Source organism: Lupinus angustifolius, chromosome LG03 (genome assembly GCF_001865875.1).
Source record: "Lupinus angustifolius cultivar Tanjil chromosome LG03, LupAngTanjil_v1.0, whole genome shotgun sequence".
NCBI lineage: Eukaryota > Viridiplantae > Streptophyta > Magnoliopsida > Fabales > Fabaceae > Lupinus > Lupinus angustifolius.
The window spans coordinates 26,547,844-26,570,745 of record NC_032011.1 but is presented as its reverse complement, the minus strand read 5'-3'; the positions used below and the strand labels follow the sequence as shown (position 1 = coordinate 26,570,745).

The 22,902-nt window shown below is 33.4% G+C and overlaps 3 protein-coding genes across 5 annotated transcripts; 2 read left to right on the top strand and 1 right to left on the bottom strand.

Annotated features, from left to right (window-relative positions):
- On the top strand, window positions 2,000-6,773 carry LOC109344208 (eukaryotic translation initiation factor 3 subunit L-like). Its single transcript, XM_019582865.1, has 8 exons — window positions 2,000-2,011; window positions 2,045-2,630; window positions 3,300-3,631; window positions 4,438-4,777; window positions 5,343-5,491; window positions 5,603-5,696; window positions 6,189-6,260; window positions 6,497-6,773. Exons 2-8 carry the CDS (start codon window positions 2,076-2,078, stop codon window positions 6,542-6,544), a joined length of 1,590 nt encoding a protein of 529 aa, XP_019438410.1. The 5' UTR covers window positions 2,000-2,011; window positions 2,045-2,075; the 3' UTR covers window positions 6,545-6,773.
- LOC109344204 (aspartate aminotransferase 1) lies at window positions 8,651-21,029 on the top strand. Of its 2 annotated transcripts, XR_002107298.1 has the most exons (13): window positions 8,651-8,891; window positions 9,156-9,227; window positions 9,633-9,694; window positions 9,789-9,872; window positions 9,992-10,091; window positions 10,195-10,315; window positions 10,449-10,612; window positions 10,884-11,021; window positions 11,271-11,392; window positions 11,578-11,672; window positions 11,912-12,032; window positions 12,322-12,487; window positions 21,021-21,029. XR_002107298.1 is itself a non-coding variant. In XM_019582860.1 (12 exons), the coding sequence occupies exons 1-12, from the start codon at window positions 8,679-8,681 to the stop codon at window positions 12,404-12,406; spliced, it is 1,377 nt and encodes a 458-aa protein (XP_019438405.1). In that variant the 5' UTR covers window positions 8,651-8,678; the 3' UTR covers window positions 12,407-12,622. The 2 variants fall into 2 exon arrangements, 1 of the variants encoding a protein (XP_019438405.1); XM_019582860.1 differs by lacking the exon at window positions 21,021-21,029 and having other exon boundaries at window positions 12,322-12,622.
- Window positions 14,877-21,815, bottom strand: LOC109344203 (myb-related protein 3R-1-like). Of its 2 annotated transcripts, XM_019582859.1 has the most exons (13): window positions 21,604-21,815; window positions 21,051-21,242; window positions 20,726-20,780; window positions 20,296-20,353; window positions 19,838-19,932; window positions 19,622-19,725; window positions 19,318-19,446; window positions 17,191-18,841; window positions 16,822-17,090; window positions 16,050-16,164; window positions 15,746-15,964; window positions 15,411-15,458; window positions 14,877-15,317 (listed from the first exon to the last, which is right to left on the bottom strand). In XM_019582859.1, the coding sequence occupies exons 2-13, from the start codon at window positions 21,116-21,118 to the stop codon at window positions 15,303-15,305; spliced, it is 2,826 nt and encodes a 941-aa protein (XP_019438404.1). In that variant the 5' UTR covers window positions 21,119-21,242; window positions 21,604-21,815; the 3' UTR covers window positions 14,877-15,302. The 2 variants fall into 2 exon arrangements, with proteins under 2 accessions (XP_019438404.1, XP_019438403.1); XM_019582858.1 differs by having other exon boundaries at window positions 14,877-15,458.

Below are 22,902 nucleotides of genomic sequence, written 5' to 3'. Positions count from 1 at the left end.
GAGTTTAAGGATAACCTTTACTAAAAAAAATGGGTTAGTTTCAAAATGTGTTGATATTAACGATTCTAGATCAGTGTTGTTAGCACCGAACAGGACGGTCTGACCGCTGACTGGACTTGAAAACGGTTTTGGTTTACCGTCTTAACCGAATGAGAGTTTGACCGCTTTGAACCAAAGAAAATCCGGTCCGACCGTGTTAAACCCGGTTAAACCGAATTAACCCGGGAAATAAACCGGACAGCTCACTTAAAAATAAAAAAAAAATGGACAATGTTCTAATATTTATTTCAATATAATTATACATAATTATTAATTATATAAAGTTTTACATTTATATATAGCTATATATTTATAAATAAAAATTATTAATTATGTACGAAATTATCAGGTCAGACCGGACTGTTTAACTGTTTAAACCGATTAAACCTAATACGGGACCTATGTCACTTTAACGTCCGATTAAACCGATTAATCTTGAAGTTGTGTTTCTACCATATGATAGGGTTAATTGGTCTTTTAGCAAGATTTATCAATTTCACTTTTCACAATATTCACTTAAGTTATTTGTCTCAACCTTATTTAATTATCCAATATCAACATATTCCAAACACTTTCTAACTCCTTATTTCTCAATTTTAAACTAAGTATTTTCACACCAATATAAAAATCAATATAAGAATGATAATAAATTGGATATTTCCAAATATACAACCTTGTCATAGTCAATTTAGAACAGATTATGACAACAATGAGTTATTATGCATTAAGTAATAGCAAATTCAAATATGAGATAGGACCCCTACTAAATTAATCAAATACACATTTTGGTATATTATACAAATTATGAAAACATTATTTAACTATTTTGTTTTAAAAATAAAAAGTTATGTGTTCCCTTTATTTTCTTTTCTTCAAAAACCAAATTTATCATGAAAGTCATATTTTTAATCAGTATTTAATTCATATAAATAATAGAATAAATAGATATGAAATTGCTATTTTTTCAGTACATCGAAAAAGATGAAACACAAAACTAAGAAATAAAATCCATATATAATTTTATTATCACGCCTCTAATGATAAGATTCTAATAGTAAATACTTGCAACCGATTTTGCGCCAATCTAGAATTTGTTGTTCTATTTGTTATTATCATTATCTATAATAGAAATGGTGTTTTCATTCCATAACCACACATAAAAGATTTCTTGATCCTAAGCTTAGCTTGAGAGTTATATTTTGGAAAGGGAGAAATGAAAAAAGGAAGGTTTATGAGTCATCTCACTCACAAGTGTATTTTATGGTTCGAAAGTCTTCATTTTCCCTTCATTCCCTCCAAAATCCAATTCTCAAACTAATCCTAATAGATCCAATGTCATATAGTCCCAAAAAGCACAATACATGTTGTTTATACTACCGAATATTTTTTTTTACATTTTTGGTTAATGAACTAAATCTTTCGGGATGTATGACTAATTCTCCTAACAAATATTATTTATAGAATAAATAGTTATAAACAGTGACTATATTATTCGCATTTATTTATATTATTAATATTTGAAAGTCAATAATAATGAAATATGTAAGTATCGATTTTATAATAAACTCAATATGGGTTGATATTTTTTCTCTATAATTAAAACTTATGCATCACCTATTTAAAATCAATAGTTATTTTGTTTAGAAAAATATTTAAATAAGTTAAGGAGTCTGGGTTTAAATATGTGAATATCTTCACTTTTAAATAGAACTATGTAAGTATGTAACACAAATAATTAACTTATATTTTATATTCAAAATTTAAATATCATTTATACTATATATAAAGTCAAAACTTGAAATAATTTTTTTCATCGTGTAATTTGCATTTTCTACCTTAACATTATTTAATTTTTACAAAAAAATTATATAATCCTAAACAACTGCCACCAATATATTAATTAATCAATCGCTGACAGACACAAATGCCGATACACACTATTAATCATAGTCTCAAAACCTAATCTTGTTCCTTTCTCCTTATTCTCCATATCCTCGACTTAGTGTGAAACCACTGCACCCAAATTTCAACGCACCATGTCCACGCACGACTACGAAGACGCACGCGCCGTCTCAGGCGGTGTCAGCTACGACGACCACCGTCACCAACAACCACAAGACCAATTAGACTACGACCCGAACTTCGTTCCAGATTCCGTTAAATCCTTCGTCGTTCACCTCTACCGTCACATTCGTGAAAAGAACGTCTACGAGATTCACCAGATGTACGAAACTTCCTTCCACACACTCTCGGACCGTTTATTCAAAGACACGCCGTGGCCCTCGGTGGACGCGGTGGCGCATTACGTCGATAACGATCACGTTTTTTGCTTGCTCTATAAGGAGATGTGGTTTCGACACTTTTACGCTCGTCTTAATCCTACGATACGACAGCGTATTGATTCGTGGGACAATTATTGTTCTCTTTTTCAGGTTGTGTTACACGGTGTTGTTAACATGCAGCTTCCGAATCAGTGGCTTTGGGATATGGTGGATGAGTTCGTTTACCAGTTTCAGAGTTTCTGTCAGTACCGTGCGAAAATGAAGAACAAAACTGAACAAGAGATTGCTCTATTGAGGCAATTTGATCAGGTTAAACTAACTTATTGAGAATTCGATTATTATATTTGGTTGCGGTGAAATTGTCATTTTAAAAGTTCAAGGAGAAAAATGATACATGGATTATTACTATTAGAAGAGATTATAGCGTTTGCAAAGTTAGTTGAAGTAGCTTTTCATGAGTGAGCTTTCAAAATTTGTAATCTCCCTCATTTTTTGAATTATCTTGTTTTGTGATCAAAACATTTTAATGTATGTTAGCTTATTTATTTGATTGTCTGGCTTAATGTTTTAAATGGTTTTTGCTGTTGTGGTTGTGATTATGTTGCATTTAAGGTGATTGTGGTAAAATGAGGTCTTTATAGCTACAACGATGAGTAAGTGATAGTGATGTGGTTGTGGAGATTACGAAAATCACAATACAGAGTGCTTAACTGTGGCTGTATACTGCAGTGGTTTAAAAGCTTTGGGCTTTACTACAAGTGTTAATCGGAAAAGAAATTGAGCTACTAAAAATGTTTGAAATTATTATTGACTGGAATGTGAGAATGAGATGACTGTTATTGAATTTTTAATATAGGAGTGAATCCTACTGTTTTGATTATGTATCTGGGCAAATTCTAGTTATGTTGTGAATTTTAGGAGACTTTATTTTTGTGTATCATTATTCATTGTTTATGTTACGTGTTTGTTTTGTCACAGGCATGGAGTGTTTATGGTGTTCTCAACTTCTTGCAAGCACTTGTAGAGAAATCAAATATTATTCAGATTCTGGAGAATGAGAAGGAAGGATTGGAACAGTTCACTTCTACAGATGGGTATGATTACAATGGAGGGAGTAATGTGTTGAAGGTTTTGGGGTATTTTGGTATGGTTGGTTTGCTGCGGGTGCATTGTCTTTTGGGAGATTATCATACCGGTCTCAAGTGCCTGCAACCTATTGATATTAGTCAACAGGGTGTTTACACCCTTGTTATTGGCAGCCATATTACTACCATTTATCACTATGGTTTTGCCAATCTTATGCTGCGCAGGTGCGGTTATATATCCTTTGATTTGTAGTATTGGTGGACTTTCACTAGTTAATTACTTTTGTTGCTGCTTGTTTCATGTAATCACATGATATTCATCTATTAATGACTCCACTATGTTCTATTGCCACCTGTTAGTGTTTTCTGTTTCTTATTGTTCTTTGGAGGTATGCTTTGTGGGCCTAAAAAATATCAATTTGCCTTGTATCCACATACTACCCTTCCCCCTTCATAATTGAAGGTAATGATTACTCTCATGTCTTTGCTTAGGAAAACAAAACTATATCCTAAAACTGTCAACTATGGCAGCTTTTGCTACTATGCATTACTGCTTGTTGAATTACCTTTCACAGATATAGCTTGATATTGTAGTAGCGTTTATCGTCGATCATCTTATGTAGGCTACCATCTTATCTTACAGTATGCGTGCATGGACTGCGATTTCTGTTTCTCATATTTGAGTTTTTTATGATGTACAATTTAGTATTTAAAAGTTAAAAAAAAAACTAGCGATGGACAAGTAGTCAGACCTTGATTCTTGTATTTCAATCCCTCTGCTCTGGATGCTTACCCAGTATCAATTACTATGCACTGGCAAAATTTCAATTGATTTGAACACCAAGCAAATATATCATCCCTTCGTTCATTCTTATAATGAACATTATATATATATAAGGTCACGCTCGTTGGGAAAAGGCTGTTTGAATGTTTAGTTTCTCTGTTCAAGATACACAAGATGGTGTTTTGCTATCATTGTCTTCTGTTATTATCTTCTCATTACAACACCTGACCTCTTGCCTTTTATACAGATATGTGGATGCAATTCGTGAATTCAACAAAATTCTATTGTACATTTATAAGACGAAGCAGTATCATCAGACATCGCCACAATATGAGCAGATACTGAAGAAGAATGAGCAAATGTATGCCTTGCTGGCCATTTCCCTTTCACTCTGCCCCCAAAGCAGGCTTGTTGATGAAACCGTGAGCTCTCAGTTGCGAGAGAAGTATGGTGAAAAGATGATCATAATGCAAAGATACGATGATGAGGCATTTGCCATCTTTGATGAGCTCTTCTCGTATGCATGTCCAAAGTTTATTACCCCTTCAGCACCAAGCTTTGAGGAACCTCTAGTGAACTACAACCAGGTATTCCTTCAGTTGCATCTAGAGCGAAATAAAAGCATACGGAGGGCATGCATAGCCCAAATGGGCTTCAAGTTTGAAGTTATTTCTAAATGATTTCAAACTGGAAGTTCAAAGTCTGTTTCTTTATTAAATTTATTATTAAAATGGGTGCCCTTTTCACAAGCATGGCTTGGAATAACTATCATCCTAACACATCCACAAAAAATGTGTGTAGAGTAAGAGAAAATAATCTATTGCAACATTGCGAATTGAGTAGCTAGTGAAACATGTCAAAAGTTAATCGACGTTTTAGGGTTTGAATTCTCATTAATTTTGTTCAAGACTCTTGTTAGCTTCCAGACTCTTTAACATGGGTAGCATAGTGTCTGCAACTTTTGTTTTTCTTTAGTCAACTGCCCATTCATCATCCATCAATGTTTTTTTGTTTTGTTTTGATATTCATTTTCATAACATTCTTAGACCACTATTTACCCCTTGACCCATCTATGTTCATGGCTTGTAGACTTCAATTGGAACTGTTCCCTGTTTTTATTTTGTAAATTACTAATTGTATTTTGTTTTTCAGGATGCTTATAGACTTCAATTGAAACTGTTCCTTTATGAAGCAAAGCAACAACAATTGTTATCAGGTGTCCGGACCTTCTTGAAAGTGTATTCAACAATCTCCCTTACAAAACTTGCAAGTTACGTGGAAGTCGATGAACCTACCTTAAGGTTTGAAGACATTCACTTATCTTAGCATCTCCTTCTATCAAGTTTTTTAGCCTATAGAATATAGTTTTTGAAATTAGCTTATTCATGTAATTCTATTTTTATGCTTGGCAGGACTATCTTGACAACATACAAGCATAAGACACATGCTGTTGATAGTGACGGAAAAGTTATCTCCAATGCTGATATCGATTTTTATATTAATGATGTAAGCTTGCATAACACTTCCTCTTTTTAAATAACCCTTCTGTCTTTTTTGGGGGGCACAGTAATCCTTCAATCTTTTATACGACTCATATTTTCTACCAATACTGCTCGTAAATGTCAACAAGATTTCTAGACCATATTGGCGTAATTGTCCTTTGTAATGAAACTTTTATCTTCTTGATGATCAAAGCTTTTTCTTTCTCTAATGTTGAATTAATGGTCGAGTCTCTTGAATCTCAAACCACTAAAAACTGAGGCAACAATGGACATGTGGTCATTTTTTATATGGTATAAATGACTAGGAGATGCTAGTGGTGGATGGGCTCCCTCCTTGCTTGGCTACTTTGTGCTGGTGGAATAAACATTGGACATGAATTCATATTAAACATATTGGTGTTTAGCTTAAAGTAAATTATTTATCTAGAAAATGAACTGTATCGTATTTTCTTTTGTAAAGGTGCTACAACATTTAAATGTCTGATATTTGCTGCAGGATATTGTTCATGTTGTAGAGTCCAAGCCTACCAAACAGTACGGGGATTACTTCCTGCGTCAGGTTGTCAAGGTATGCTTGTAGCTACAATGTGATGCGAACTTTGTGGTATTTTTTTTTTGGTATAACCAAAGGTATTCCTTCACCATATGCATAAGGAACTAATCTCTTCCAGGGTGCGTGATTGCTCATTTCAACAAGTGTAACTCTCATAAATCGAACACATTTTTAGTTCAAAATTTGTGGTATGCTAAGTCAAGTTCATTATAATTCTTTCTCATATGACCAATTTTCTGACTTGTATGCAGCTTGAAGGGGTGATCAACGAAGTGGACGCTATAAAGCTGCTATATTAAGTTGTTTGCCTTTCTGAATGCACTCATTATTATACCCATGTTGGATTCCCAGGGCCAGAGTTTTCTGTGTTGTTTGGAGGTAGAGAATGTAGTTAGCTTTTTACAAAGTAATACTAATTTGGTCCCCTCAACTTGATTTTATTTAATTATTTAAAGAAATAACATCCATTTTTATTGTATTAAAGAAGGGTATTAAAGTTCATAAATCTTCAGGTGGATTGTTATTGTTGGCCATAGATCACATGGTTTTCTGATCCACAGCTAGATAACTTTATCAGTGCTTATTTTCTGTTACCTTGTCTCATTCATGACTCTAAAAAACAAATCTCAATATCCTTTTGGTTTATTGGTATACAGGAAATGAAACACTCATCTCATAACACTATTTTTACTCCAATATAATGGGAAAAGCAAAATCTAAATAAAACAACATTCGACTCTTTATCTTACTAGGTGTGATCGACTACATAAATCGAACGAAGTCATAATTCTCTATAATAAATTATATTTATTAATAAAATATTGATCTCTAAATAATGTTCAAATTAGCGTTTCTAAGTTTGGATAAAATTTGCAAGTTGTATTAGACAGGTAATAGCTATCATAAAACTTTATAAATATTATTCAAACTACGTACAAAAGAAATTGGTTACTCCAGTCTTAATTTTGCCTTGTTTGATACGTTAGTGTACTGTCTTCATCCCAATCTACTAAAATTATAGACTTCCAGAGATGTTGTACACTTGCACGAAGCGTAAGGGATAAGACAACATTACAAATACAATTGCTAACGAAGGAAATAAATTCTATATCTTCTAATAAAATCGATATACAAAAATATATTATTTATTATAATTACAAATATCTTTAAATTGGTTTGTTAGTTTACTTAAATGCATCTATGTTGACTAATTTAAAGATTTTTATGTGTTTTTAAGGACAAATAACACTTTTAAATAGGTAACAAAGAAATTAAACCTAGTTATACTAAAACTATTATATACTAGACTGTCAAGTATTCGAATATTTAAATGTTGCTCTCAGAAATCGAACATTCAATCTTAAGGATTTAGTAAGACCTTACACTATTATATCAATGTATTGTTAATTTTAAAAGGTGAATTTTGTAAATGAAATATTTAATATTTTTCAAAATAACATAATAAAGATTCAAACCTTGAATTTAATTATTTATAATTCATCATTGGATTATTTTAATGACGGAGTTATATCTTATAAATAATAATATTATATTCACAAATATATTACATTTACATAACAGTATAATATGTATACACTATTAGAGTAAATAATTATATATAATCCATACATTATAAATCATTAATTTAAATTATTTTTGTGAAGAGTATAAACTCACATTGTATATTTTTTCTCTTGTTATAATATTATAATTTAATTTGATATGCAGTCAAATTTAGTAAACTATATGATGATAGAATAGTCCTTTCTAGAATATAGAATATGTCAAATGATTACATCAATATCGAATCTGAGACATCCTTTTATTGGTATACAGTTGAATTTAATTCATGCGGTGCCTTAGAAAATATTATTTAATAATATAGTGTTTAGAAAAATAAACAATTGAGTATTCTATACATTAGGAATGATAATATTTTTATGTAGTTAATGCATCATTTACTACTTATACCAATAAGTTAATTATAATTTAATAAAATTATATTTTAACAATAAAAAAACTCTTAGGTTGTTATTATATACATATTTTTCAATTAATGAGACACAATACTATTAAAATACTAGAAAAAATAAAGTTGATCATTTTTAATATGATTTTATTAAAAAATAGTTAATATAAACAATCAAATTTTACCAACGGGCATTGGTTCAAGTGATACATGCTTGAGCCCCTTAAATTAAAAAAAAAAATGTCCGTCGAGAGAGTTAGTCCCACATACCTGTTCCCAGCTCGGACAAAATTGCCTCCAATGCGAGAATACACGTGGGAAACAAAAAAAACAATCAAATTTTGAGTGAGAGATGTTTTCTCTCTCTCCCATTTCCAAGTACTTTAAAAGGAGAAGGGAACACATTTCTACAATACCACATTGGAAAGTAGTTAAATTATAATAGAAAGTAAATTTATAACAATATGCGCCCACAGAGTAATACTACTACTACTTATATAAATACCTTCTCTGATCCTTCTTCTTCTTCCGTTGATCGTAGAATAACTACTCTTTCAAATCATCTTCTTAATCATCAAATGGCTTCCGTTAATCAATCCGTTTCCGTTTCTCCAACCGCTTCTTCTGATTCCGTTTTCGCTCATCTTCTTCCTGCTCCTGAAGATCCTATTCTCGGGGTATATTATACGATTCTATTTTATTCTTATTTTTTTTAATTATTTCGTTAAATTAACGTTACGCTTTTTATGATTTATTTTATTTTACACGCTGAATCTGATTGCGATTGTTTGTTACGTTTCATTTGGAAGAAATATAATTGATTGATTAGTGATTGGTTGTGACGTTTTGTGAAACACGCAAATTTCATAGTCTTGTGAAATGATTTTTTTTATAATTATTATTTTATAATGTTAATTAATTGTTTCGTGTTTTATAAATAGGTGACTGTGGCTTATAACAAAGATCCAAGCCCAGTTAAGCTCAATTTAGGTGTTGGTGCTTACCGAACTGAGGTAATTTATAATCTTAATTAATTGTTTGTTATTTTTTGTGTGACAGAATTAATTACATCGTATAAATATTTATATACAACTACTATATAATATATAATCGATAGTTCATTTGGATTTTGTTTAAAGATGAATGGTATCATATAATAATGATTCATATATTGTCAGTGTATACATTTTTCTCTTATATTATTATTTATAAGGTTACGTACATATTTATCCTCCCCCAATCCCGGACACTCGTGAACTGGATCACCTTTTTTTTTTTCTTGTATAATTGATCCAAACATAATCAGTCCAAACATGTAGGAAGAGAATGTAATTTCCACTAGTGTTGATTATTACAACGACTCTCTTTCGACTACACTCGTTAATTATGAGTTTTATTGGTGCCGTGGCCTTTACCAGGAAGGAAAACCTCTTGTTCTGAATGTAGTGAGGCGTGTTGAACAGCAACTTGTGAATGAAGCGTTAGTCCCTCACTCACTATACTTACTTTCTTCTATTTTTTGTACGAAGTTATATTCAATTTTTAATCAAGTTCTGTTTTTGCTGCATTTTCAGGTCACGCAACAAGGAGTATCTTCCAATTGTTGGGGTCGCCGATTTCAACAAATTGAGTGCTAGGCTCATTTTTGGTGCTGACAGGTTATTTTAACTTCTTTTAGGAGCTGGTTTTTCAATCTTTGATTTATTGCTTGTAATTTGTAAATATTTATTCACATTCAATACCTGATTGTTTATATCCTTACATTTTTTGTATATAGCCCTGCTATTCAAGAGAACAGGGTGACCACTGTTCAATGCTTGTCTGGTACTGGTTCATTAAGAGTTGGGGGTGAATTTCTAGCTAGACACTATCACCAGGTAAAAAGCTTTGTTCTTAACTTTCTTTTCTCCCCTCTTTGCCCCTTTGAACTGATTTTTGTAGTCTTAGCTTACCATTTCTGTTGGCGCTTTTTCTTTTCAGAGGACTATATATATTCCTCAACCAACATGGGGTAATCACCCAAAGATTTTCACCTTAGCTGGGTTATCTGTCAAAACATATCGCTATTATGCTCCGGCAACAAGAGGGCTTGACTTTGAAGGTTAGGAATTATTTATAATAAACCATTAATGTGTTTGTTCCTTATTTTGTGTTTTGTATAGAAAGTTCATATGTATCTTGATCAATAACTTACATCTGATCTCATATATTGAATTTTTTCTTGTTCCTTACAGGACTTCTAGAAGATCTTGGTTCTGCCCCATCTGGATCCATTGTTTTGCTACATGCATGCGCACATAACCCTACTGGTGTTGATCCAACCACTGAGCAATGGGAGCAGATTAGGAAGCTGTTGAGATCAAAAGCTTTGTTACCTTTCTTTGACAGTGCTTATCAAGTAAGCATTTTTGCATGCCACAAACTCTTATCTACATGCTTTTTCCATTGATAAATTTGTATAGATATAATTTACCGCTACAAATCCAACCACTTGAATGCTGAAGTCTAGCGTGCGCAGAAAAGTCCAAACACATTCAAGTGTTTGGCTTCCTATTTCGTGGCATGCTCTATGGTGGATCATGTCCACGCAAGATTCGATCTCTAATTTGTCTCAAATGCCTAGTTGATTCAAAGTTATTTTTTTAAACTCTACTGTTCTTGTTCAACAGGGCTTTGCTAGTGGAAGTCTAGATATAGATGCACAGGCTGTTCGCTTGTTTGTTGCTGATGGGGGTGAATTGCTGCTTGCCCAGAGTTATGCTAAGAACATGGGTCTATATGGAGAACGTGTTGGCGCCCTAAGCATTGTATGAATTTCAGCTCATTAAATAGAGACAACTTAATTTTTTCTTATTGATAGTGATTAGTGAGTCATGCACATTTTGTGTCCTGTTGAATCTGGTTTTTTTTTCATGGATTACTTTTTGAAAAGGTGTTTTCTTCAGTTATAATTCATGATTATACATAACATGAAAATGTGTTTTCTTCTCCATAATGTTAGAAGCTTTTTGTTTTGATAATTTTCCATGATTTGTTTTTTTATAAAAACTCCCTAGGTCTCCAAGTCAGCTGATGTTGCAAGCAGGGTTGAGAGCCAGGTGAAACTTGTGGTTAGGCCAATGTACTCAAACCCTCCCATTCATGGTGCATCCATTGTGGCTGCCATTCTCAGGGACCGGTAATGAGCCAAGACTATGTTGCTTTCCTCAGTAGAGTTAGGCATTAGGCAAAGAAGGGCTTTGTTACTGGCTACAATATTATTGTTTTTCACTATTTCTTCTCTCTCTCTCTTGTGGTGAATGCTAATCTTTAACTTGCATAGTCTTCTTAATTTTCCCCCTTCCTATTTTGCTTCTCTTTCAGGGATTTGTACAATGAGTGGACTATTGAGCTGAAGGCAATGGCTGATCGCATTATCAAAATGCGCCAACAACTTTTTGATGCTTTGCAATCCAGAGGTCAGCCTATACAGAGTTCCTTTTACAATTCTCTTAGTTTATCTCTTTTTGGGTGGTTCTTTATCATTATTGTTGGACCTGCATGCTAGTAGTTACTTCTTTGCTCATCCTTTCTTACTTGGTCTTCTCCTGATTCGCTCTTTTATTTCGGTATCTGGGTGTGCTAACATCCTAAAATCCCATGTTTTCTATGAAATGTTTATTTCGGCTATTAAGTTATTTCTCCTTTAAATGAGCAGGCACACCTGGTGATTGGAGTCACATTATCAAGCAGATTGGAATGTTTACTTTCACAGGATTGAATGCTGAGCAAGTTTCCTTCTTAACTAAGGAGTACCATATATACTTGACATCTGATGGGTAAGATGCTCTATTTCTGACATCATTGAACCATTTCCAAGTGTCTGCAACACCGTTCTCTTTTCTTTACCATGCACTTGTCAAATTCTTTTTGCTGTAAATAAATTTGAAGTTGCAATATCATACTCATGAAATACACTTGTTTTGTTTCTTCATATCATACTCATGATATTTCACTGGCAAGGGTTGCATGTGCATCCTAAATTTACTTTCTACTATCTGGGTCCACTTTTCAAACCCCAAAATAAACACCAACATATAAACTCTCATTCCTTTTGTTATTGTGCAGGAGGATTAGCATGGCTGGTCTGAGTTCCAAAACAGTTCCTCATTTGGCTGATGCAATACATGCAGCTGTAACCAGAGTTGTCTAAAACATGTTACTGATTACAGTTTTCTATTTGCCCCTTGTTGGAGGACATCCATTATTTTCGTTCAATAATTACGGACATCATAACATTATATCTCATCATTATGACATTTTTGTTCAGTTATCTTAATATGGCATCATAAATGTGCCCCTACCAGATTTTTATTTTACTCTTTCATGTTGGGTTAAACTAAATAAATCAGACTTTTAGTCCGTTATCTACCAGTATCTTAATAATTTTAAAATTTAAAGATTAGTTCTTAGCAAAATAGGAATTAGTAAATATTAAATTTTGGGTGTCGAAGCTGAGTGTAGAAATATAAAGATCAATAGTCCGAATACAATCAATATTTGAATTGGGTGGAATTCTAGGGACTGCTTAGTTTAGTCGGATTATTATTTTAGATGTGGATATTTGCTGAATGAGTTTGTACTAGAAGAGTGGTGTGAGAATTACACCATACTGGATGGTCTTGGTTTGACTACTGACGGGACTTGAAAACGACTCTAGTTTACTGTTTTAACCGAGTGAGGGCTTTCCAGTCCAATTGTGTTAAACCCAGTTAAACCGGATTAACCCGGGAATTAAACTGAATCGTTTACTTAAAAATGAGAAATTACTCTACTACTTTGTTGTCCAGTCAAAAAATGAACAGATATTACTTCAATATATAAAAGTTTACATTTATATATAATTATATATTTGTAAATAAAAAATATTAATTAAGTATAAAGTTATAGCAAACGATTTAACCATTTAAATTGGTTAAACTTAATATAAGACCTCTTCCAAAAGTTTTAATTACTCTTTCATCGGATGAAAAGTGGAGGATACAATAGAAAATAAAAGATGGAAAAGTGAAGTGATCTTTTTCTTGGGTATCCTTCAGGGAAAACGAATATTTTCCTATTGTTATTAATATTTTAAATTGTGATTATAATGATGTTTGATCACACCTACTAGAATGAGTTAGCCACAATAATGGTCACGTTGCAGATACCACTAAAGTGACAGATGAATTGAATCAATTAAATATAGGAGACTACATCTTTATTCATTTCTCCTATCAACCACTCGCTTGGACTAGGTAAGTGGCAACTCAAAAGGGTTTACAAGAGCTTGGTTATACTTGCCGTAAATCAAGTCTCTGCAGATTTTGATCACCTTTCTCCTCATTAAATAGTCTTGATAAAGCGGAAGCCATGAGAGAATAAGATTTTTTTGGAGAAAATTATCTTTTGCATTGAATTGAAAAGAGTTATCCATGACTCTTTTATACAAGAGTTTCTAAAAGAGGAAAAACAGAAAAACTGTCTAACAACTTTAACTACCTATCTAACCAGAAAAGGATATTGGGCTATTTACAATAAGAAGGCTCAAATAACTAAAGCTTAATGAAGGAAGCTACAGCTTAGATATAGCATGCAAAACATGATCAAGGCAAGAAGTTAGACATATTGCTGATATGAATTTAACAAATAGAACGATCTATTTTAAGAAATTAAAAAAATGTTAGTTTTATAATTTGTTCTGAAAGGACTTTATAAAAGAAATTATTTGTTCTAATGTGCTCCTATTGCGCTCACACCACCATGAGTGCAAACTTGGTATAGAACAACTCCATTAAGCAAATAATTCTTGCCCCTTAAACATTAACTTTGTTAGCTCTAATTCCTTCTTTAGTATTGAGGTGTGCACCATAATTCGTAATAACTTCAACCATCAACTTAAAGCTTTTAGTATGCACAATGTTTAAAGGAATTGTCTTCCTATAGATATGTAAGGCAAACATTAAATAGTTTTAGCCCTTGACAAAAGCTTCTTGTTTTTATTTTATTTTAAATGCAACTCCATGGGGCCTTTACTCAGCATGAGTCTTTTTTTCCACCCAAATGCCAAAATTTTCTTGCAACTCTTATTTTTCTTTATCTTCCTTTCTGATGGCCTTGATGTCAGATGGAATTTCTCTGCAAGCACCAATTTGGAGTTTTTTTTGCTATGGTAATTTCAACTTTACTAGTTTTACCATCCTTTTATGCCCTACTTCACAGTGTTCCACTTTCAAGCAATGCCATTGTTTTCACCCATGGGTACTAAGTTGGTAATTGGTACCTATAGTATAAATGATACCATATTGGTAATTGACTAATTGGTACTAAGTTAAAGAGAAGGCTTTTGGTTCAAGAGAATATAGCAATAGCCAATACACAACATTAGGACATTGTTGCCAGAAAATCGATAGAAGAAGCAAAGGACAAGGGGCTAAAGAGATGGGATAGTCAACGAGGGATGAGGGCAGGGAAAGGGGAAAAACTAAACAAATGAACTTCTAAAAATTGGGACATTTTTCGACTTTTTCGCTAGCAGCCTAGCATCCATCACATATATAGAGAGCTGCGACAGCCACAATTCTCCATGTGAATGTGATCATGACACCCGATCCACAGAAACAACTTGATGATGGAAGATAATATTGAAGAGCCTCTAATCTGCTGCAATATTCTACTATAGTGCATACTTAGCAAGAGAACTTAATCAAGGACTGTTATGTCCTAACTTATACAAGAAAGAGAAAAATCCAGATCCTTTCATGTCATTGCAATTTACTTACTTTATATAAAAGCATAATATTTTCATGACAATTATAAATTAAAGTTTAACCACTTTAGGATATAAACCAAAAAAAACAAACTTGAAAATGTCATACTATTATAAAATTTACATAAACATGGAGAGCAAATGGACTGGACCTAATCCCTTGAGACAAGCAGGACAATGGAGATAGGTGTGAATATGCGTCTTTGGAATCGTTAGCTCGCATGAGATTTACCTCCGAACAACAACCTCAGTTCTATCAACTAGCAGTTTCATAGAGATAGGGTTTCCATATTTGGATCATCTACAGAGGCAGCTTCTACTATAATAAATTGAAAAGCAGTTATTTGCATCCTTTCAACAAATATAAAGGGCTTCAACAGCTTATAGTCGAGCATTTGCTGCTATCAACCTTGCCTGGTGTTCCACATTCGCTGAAGTCAAGTATACGTCGCTCCACCTACAATAAATTCCTTTTAGATATATAAGGGATTGATAAAATTACAAACGCAAGAATTCAGAATCTAAAAAAGGAAAGAAACACATTTAATAAATCATCTTCAATGTAATTCAGTGGAAACTGCATAAGTAAACTCATCCATCACGGGGACAGACACAAAATAAACACGTAAGAAAGTTGTGTTTTTTTTCTAACAAAGTTTTGTCCTATAATATTAAAAGATGCAAACATATTTCAAGGTAATGGAAGTGGAAAAGGCAATGTGGATAAGAGTGTTAGGTACACACCTTTAAGATAGCATTTGAAGCCAACTGACAATGGTTCCCGGGCCGATCACAAGGATCATTATTTTTGTGGTCCCCATCACTGTCATTTCCAGATTCATTTTTTTGTGATGCCTTAGGAGTTTCATTTTCCAAAATCTCACGAGCAATTGGGCTGATCTGTTTCATCCACTCGATTGCATCATAGCTCCTATTACCCGGGCTCATGAAATACCCAAAATCCTGTATATATGTTCATAATTTTCAGTAGGGTGGAAAAACTAAGATATACTTGAAGACAATAATTATACAATAGATCCTGAAGTACCTCAATAGTAATTTCAGTATCAATCTTGGGGCTAGACAGAAAAGTGTTGAAGAGCCAAGGTGATTTCCATGTTGTAGGTGACTCAATACTTCTCCTAAAAGGTGTTCCACCAAATCTATAAAATCAAACAAGCAGTCAGTCAAAAACAGTTCGACCCATTCACCTGTTTGTAACCCAACATACCCTAAGAATAACTAAAAAACGAAAAACAAGTGGAAGTGTAACAGTGTAACACAATTGCATCATAGTTATAATTTGGAAGTGACAAAAACAACAAAAAATGAAGAATTTTCCAAAGCAGTAGCTCAAACAATCAACAATATCATCTTAGCCAGAACGAGTGGACCAAATGAGGCTTCAAATTCAAAATAATAAAATAACTCAGCATAGTTTAAAAGAAGAAGACTGGCCCAGTGCACGCATATCTAATGGATTCTGGGGATGGTAGTTATACCCATGCAACCAAAGAGGAAAGTTTCTAGGATTTGAAAAAAAACACCCGAAATAAAATAAATAGTGTAAAATGGAAATTGCCGACCAAAATACCAAGAAGGATTAAGATTATAAGCACATCTATGGAGTACAAACACTCTGAATACGAATTCAAAATTAAGCAGTATAGGACGTTAGAAAGCATAAACACAAGACATCAGGGGTTAGAAGAAATAAGCATCAACCAATAGCAAAGCAAGAAATTGCACAGCAGAAATGCATTTCATGCTATTTAGCATTTTCCTACAATATAATAATATAGCAATTTAAAGAGTATTACATGCCACATGTTTCAAAACCACCATCTTTTCCAGCATGAATATCTGAATTCTCCCCCTGGGCTGATGAACAGAAAGATTGTACACAACTAGCAACAGCAACTCTAAGTTTTTCCTGTCCATAAGGAGACTTAACACCCGAGCATGGACTTTTATGAGCTCTCGCACATAAACTATGATCGCTGTCTGATTTAAAACCAACTAGATCAGGAGAGTGCAGTAACAGGTTATTCCTATCATGCTTAACCAGAACTCCAGAAGGTTGTTGCACCTGACAAATAAAGTAACAAGAGTGATAAATAAAAAATATCAAGATTTGAGATGTGCCTCAACACTCTGAGTAGCAGGTGATTAAAAATAATTGTGCTTACAATCTCAGCAGTCGCATTGACGTCATTTTTTATCTCAGACTTAACATCAGAAACTGACTGTGTACTCTTCTCTTGAGAATTACTATCACCTGTATCTAGTTCTGACCTTTTGTCATCCGAAATTGCAGAATTATTTTTCTCCAATACTTGTTCCTCTTTAACAACTTGTCCACAATTTTCTTTATCATCTTCAACAGAGGTACCAGAGTTCTTTTTCCCCATTGAAGATGGAGAAGGCAAAACTGCTTCCTGAGTCTCAACATTGTCAAACATGACTTCCAAACAGGAAAAATCTTTTATCAATGATGATGCCATGTCAAAGTCAAGTTTCTTCTCAATTCTTTTATCTGATAGCGGAGATAAAAGGCCTCGGTGTCTTTTCTTTAATATGGATGGTGTACCTATAAAAGTTTTAGCAGCACTTTTCAACAAAGCATCTGGACTATCATTTCGAGAAGGTGAGTCCCACAACCTAAAAGGAGATAGACAGTTCATAGAAGACATCATCAACTGGCGGATACCTAGGGGACTAAACTCTTGCTGCATATCACCCCCAGGTTGTATAAGATCACAACTTAAGAAAGGAATATCCAAGCTTGGAAAACAGGGAGGCTTGTAACATAGAGATCCTGTGTTCTCTGGTTCTGTATGCACATTTGGCTTTCCATCTGCTGGATAGCAAGTTTGTTTAGCATCTGAACCAGAGCCAATACTATTTACAAGGACCAATTTTGAGGTATCCTCAACATTATCTGTTGGCTCTTGCAATTCTGCACGACCTATCTCATTGATACCTGGAGAACTAGATAAGTCATTGGCATAAAGGATGTTGTCCTCTGATCTGGAGACAAACTGCTGATCCTCATACCCAATATACAGCAACCTACCATCACTAGCAGAAGGTACTGGTGGAGCAGATGTCGGGCAGACAAACTGCTGATCCACAGATCCAACTAACTCATTGGCTTCAGCAGTATATAACAACCTATCATCACTAGCAGAAGATACTGATGGAGCAGCAGATGTCTGGCAGCTAAACGAAGTGCATCTAGACAGGTCAGCCATATTTAGACCTTTATTATCTCCAGAGGAAAAGCATTCATCACTCAATGCCTCTGAAAATAGCAATCGGCAGCATTCGTCATTAGATATCAGCATGTCACGGCTTTCACTTGGAGCTATACAATCATTTTGCAACCTTGAGGATTCACGCACAAAGTCCAATGAGGAAATATCGGTTAGGGCATGTAAATTAAGCTGGCAGTCCTCATTTGTGAAATTTCCAGATTCTTGTACATATTTCTGCTCAATGAATTCAACATCATCTAGAGACACGTAATACGGCTCAGAACAGGATGCTTGACTAGGACTAAAATCCTTTCCTAGACTAGATTCTTCATTTGGCCTGTTTTTCTCTCTAGTTTGAAAAACAGCGTTGCTCATTTCAGTGGCAGAAGGAAAGTGACCGGCATTAACTGACTCCTGGCTACACTGTGAAACTTCTCCTCCTTCAGTCCCCCTGGGACCATTCTCATCACCACTAGACTGCAATCTTGAAGATTGTAATCGAGCAAGCAAGCCTGATGCCTTGTAAGAATCCAATTTCTTTTTCACAGAACTGTTCCAGTGATTTTTTATTGCATTGTCTGTCCTGTTGACACAGAAGCAAAAGAATGTGACAATTCTAAATTCATATGATAAATAGAAGAGGAAAATGAACCAAAGTGCACATGGAAAACTAGGCACATCTTGATGCCAGAATTTGGATCCCCTGAAATTACAGCAGTTCGGGGCTTGTTTAGAAGAGAGAGAAAGCCAGAAAAGTTTTATGAATAAACATTGATATTTTGTTCTCTTTCTTTTCTCTTTCCAACCAGACCCCAACTGCACATGGAAAACTAGGCATATTTTGATGCCAAAATTTGGATCCCCTGCAATTACAGCAATTCAGGGCTTGTTTAGAAGAGAGAGAAAGGCAGGAAAGTTTTATGGATAAACATTGATATTTTGCTCTCTTTCCAACCAGCCCCCAATATCAAATCCCTATGAATTAGTCCTGGAAAATAAATAAATAAGAAATGGTGAACCCCAAATGAAGTGAAAGAATGGCAAGAATTTAATATGTACCTTCCGGGCAAATATTTTGTTAGCTCAGCCCATTTGTTCCCATATTTTTCATGAGCAATTATTAGAGCCAACTCCTCGTCTTGCGTCCACGCTTCCTTGTTTATAGACGGATTAAGATGATTATGCCACCTAATAAGATTTTACACGTTATATAAATGAGACTTAACTACATCCCTCCAGATCTTCCAAAATGGTTTATATGTGGCAATAAGGATAATCTAGTTTACTGGTTCTGGACAAATAAAAACACTGATACTTATGTCTCACACAGACTAGTACAAATTCAGTAACCTACAGTCCATACCTTTCTCGACACTGCTTACCAATACGCCCAGGTAAATGCTGTGCAATATTAGACCACTTTTTAGGACCATATTTGTTCACCAAAGCAATAATTATTTCATCTTCCTGTTTGCATTCAGAAGGAAAGTTCAAATTTGATATCTAACTATAAAGTTACCTTAATACAAACTTGTAGAAATAAAATCATCACAGACAAGAAATAGAAAGTAGATATTACCTCTTTAGACCATGGACCTTTGACAAGTTCTGGATTTAAGACTTTCTGCCACCGATGCAAGCATTGCACATCAGTTCTATCCTTGAAACACTCGGCTACGAACACAGTTGGCAATCAGAACAAGTCTTCAGCAAAATACCGACGTATAATGAAGTTTCAAACTCTAACACAGTTAATATGCACAACAAATAGTTTTGCAGACTACAAAAACATGAGAGTGGAACTACATAGGTCAAGGGGAAGGGGCATCAAAATAATTAGATGGATCCCCATATAAAACATAGATTTCTTTGTTCTTTTCATATAAAACTGTCAAGTTAAGCCTAGTTAGTTCCAACAGATGAAACTTATAACTTTATAAGAATTGAATACAGACAATGCATACTCAAGACCCTAGTGGATGCAAGTGAAAGTAGGTCATGAAGTTAAAATGAACATGTACTTCATCATAATATTACCTATTTTTTTCCAATTCTTTCCTTTAAATCGCTGTACTGCCTGGGACAAAATCTCATCCTGTAGAGACGAAAACCATTAATATCACTTCATAATATAATACATTTGTATATAAATTCATTAAAATTTATATCTAATTGTTTAAAGAAAACATCAAGTCCTAAACTTCTAAAATACACAAATAGATGAAAAAGGCCAACCTATATATTACCATTTATGGTTTAAGTTTCTAAAGAATAATTATAATCAACTGACAGCTAAAAGCACGTATGTGGAAGTTTGACATGTTAGTTGTTACAGAGTTTTGTTATGCAAATACAACATTACCAGTCTACAAAGGGAGATATAAACTAGCAGAATTTCAAAGCACAAGCAAAACAACATTAAAAAAGTTTAGAAAGATGAAATATGTTTAAGTAGTAAAGAATTCACCTCCTCAGGTGTCCATTGTCCTTTTGTAGAACGCCTTGTAGGGCCAGTAGTCCTCCTACAAATACATATTTATCGTTGTAAGAGAAAATTCACTTCACCTCATCATCAGCTCCAATCAAGGAAACAAAAACTTACTATGGTTACCTATAAAATAAATATTTTTTTTAAAAGGCAGACACAGAGTGCAAGAATTTGGTCGGCCAATAAACCGATAAACTATCATCCGGAAAAAAAGGACAACAATCATCACCCTTGTTGATATGGACACTCCGTTAGGAACTCTAATTTAAGAATGCAATCAAACGTAAATGGTTTTAAGAATTACCCATGCAATGCTTTGCCTTTCTGAACACCACCACTCGACTGAGCAGGGACTTTCCTGTCACTTTCCATAGTTTGTTGGCAGATGGTCAAGATAGCACACTCCAATTCTGATTCGACTACAATTCTCTCCGCAAGTGTCTCTCCGGATCATTATAATCCCCAACGGCTAACTCCTGCAAATAAACACATGAATCTGAAAGGGGAAATTGATTAAAAAATGAGTCAGAATTGTTTCTTTTAAATAAATAACTTAGTAAATGATATTCAAATCTTCACAAATCACAGTGTTTATGAAACCGTAGATCACAACACTAGCACCTACCTTTCACACAAAAGCTCAATTACACAGGAAGATCAATCCACACTTTCAAAATCACAAAAACACAATCTACTTTTTTCTTTAACTAAACACACAACTAAATAACATCAAGCAGTTCAAATTAAATTAGTTCAAAAACTCAGAAATTAAAATGCCTCAGAAATTAAGTAAAAATGATTTTGAGATCAGAGAATCAACACGTGAGTTAAATTGAAAGTGACCGTTAGAGACTCACGAAACAGAGGTTCAGAATGCGAAGACGAGTGATAATGGATGACGCAGTAGAAACGGTTTGAAGATCCAAAACGGAGATTACGAAGAAAGATTGTGCAAATTCAGATCAATGATAAGCAAAATCTGAAGAAGATTTTAGAGAGAGAAGGTGGTGATTTTAGAGAGAGAAAGAGTGAGATAGTGAAACGGTCTTCAATGTTGTATTCAAACATAAAGGGGCGGACTCATAAGTTCAAACCCTATGCTTAAATATTGAACATGTGTAGGTTTTGGACGGTGGATATGACTCCACGTAATCCTATCTCTACCCATGTTTTTTCTTCAAAAAGTTAGACAACTCAAATTATTTTGAGAAAAAAAAAATGTACCTGTGTAAGAGATTTATACAAGAGTGTAAAATGTATACACTGACAGTGTAAAGATTTATACATACACCGTTCATTTGGATTACCTTTTCTGAAAAGTCAACAATAATAAAAAATCAATGATAATAATACAATGACAGTGTATAAAACTCATACACTATCAGTATATACATATTTTTTAATGATTGATTATCACTTTTTTATTTATCAATAGAAAAAGGTAATATGAATAAATGATAAACTATATATTGATAGTGTATAAATTTTTATACTAACGTATAAATATTTCATTCACTTATTTTATCCTCTTTCTTGTATTATTCTGATGTGGCAAAAGACATGATATAAAATTATATTATATCTATTACACCTCAGAATTTAATGAAATATATAGAGTTTATAGCATATACTGATAATTGATAATTTATAGAGTATAATAGTAAGGATTTATATAATCACTCTATTATTAATATCTATGATTAAATATTAATAATATATAAAACTCTTACATTTTCTCTCATTTATATCCTATGGGTGAAGCTAAATTAAAATACCTGTCCAAGCCATTTAAACACAACAAAGAAATTAGTTCTTTTCCTGGGACCTTATACCCAACAAAAATTATTGGCACCATGTTTTCATTACATCGTTATAATATTTAACTATTGTGAACCAAACTATGAAAATGAATAGAGTTTATCATATCTAAATAAATGTTATTTTTTCTTCAAATTTCCTCCATATATCTGTAATATTTATTTAAGTTTTTTACACTATTAGTACATCACATATCACTAATTTATATATATTTTTTAGAGATAATAATAATTAACATATGAGTGATGAATGATTTGTTAATAGTATAAAAAATAGTTATACTCTTAATATATATATATATATATATATTAAATTCATTTGATTAATATACCTGTTAA

Bases quoted from the DNA above. Each gene is read 5' to 3' on its own strand.
- LOC109344208 (XM_019582865.1), top strand. From the start codon at position 2,076: ATGTCCACGCACGACTACGAAGACGCACGCGCCGTCTCAGGCGGTGTC. The intron at 5,492-5,602 runs GTTTGAAGACAT...TATGCTTGGCAG, and splicing joins GTCGATGAACCTACCTTAAG to GACTATCTTGACAACATACA. The intron at 6,261-6,496 runs GTATGCTTGTAG...ACTTGTATGCAG, and splicing joins TCCTGCGTCAGGTTGTCAAG to CTTGAAGGGGTGATCAACGA.
- LOC109344204 (XM_019582860.1), top strand. From the start codon at position 8,679: ATGCGCCCACAGAGTAATACTACTACTACTTATATAAATACCTTCTCT. The intron at 9,695-9,788 runs GTTAGTCCCTCA...CTGCATTTTCAG, and splicing joins CAGCAACTTGTGAATGAAGC to GTCACGCAACAAGGAGTATC. The intron at 10,613-10,883 runs GTAAGCATTTTT...CTTGTTCAACAG, and splicing joins TCTTTGACAGTGCTTATCAA to GGCTTTGCTAGTGGAAGTCT.
- LOC109344203 (XM_019582858.1), bottom strand. From the start codon at position 21,118: ATGGAAAGTGACAGGAAAGTCCCTGCTCAGTCGAGTGGTGGTGTTCAG. The intron at 20,354-20,725 runs GTGAATTCTTTA...TCGTCTCTACAG, and splicing joins GACAATGGACACCTGAGGAG to GATGAGATTTTGTCCCAGGC. The intron at 19,447-19,621 runs GTATGGACTGTA...AAATCTTATTAG, and splicing joins GGTAAGCAGTGTCGAGAAAG to GTGGCATAATCATCTTAATC.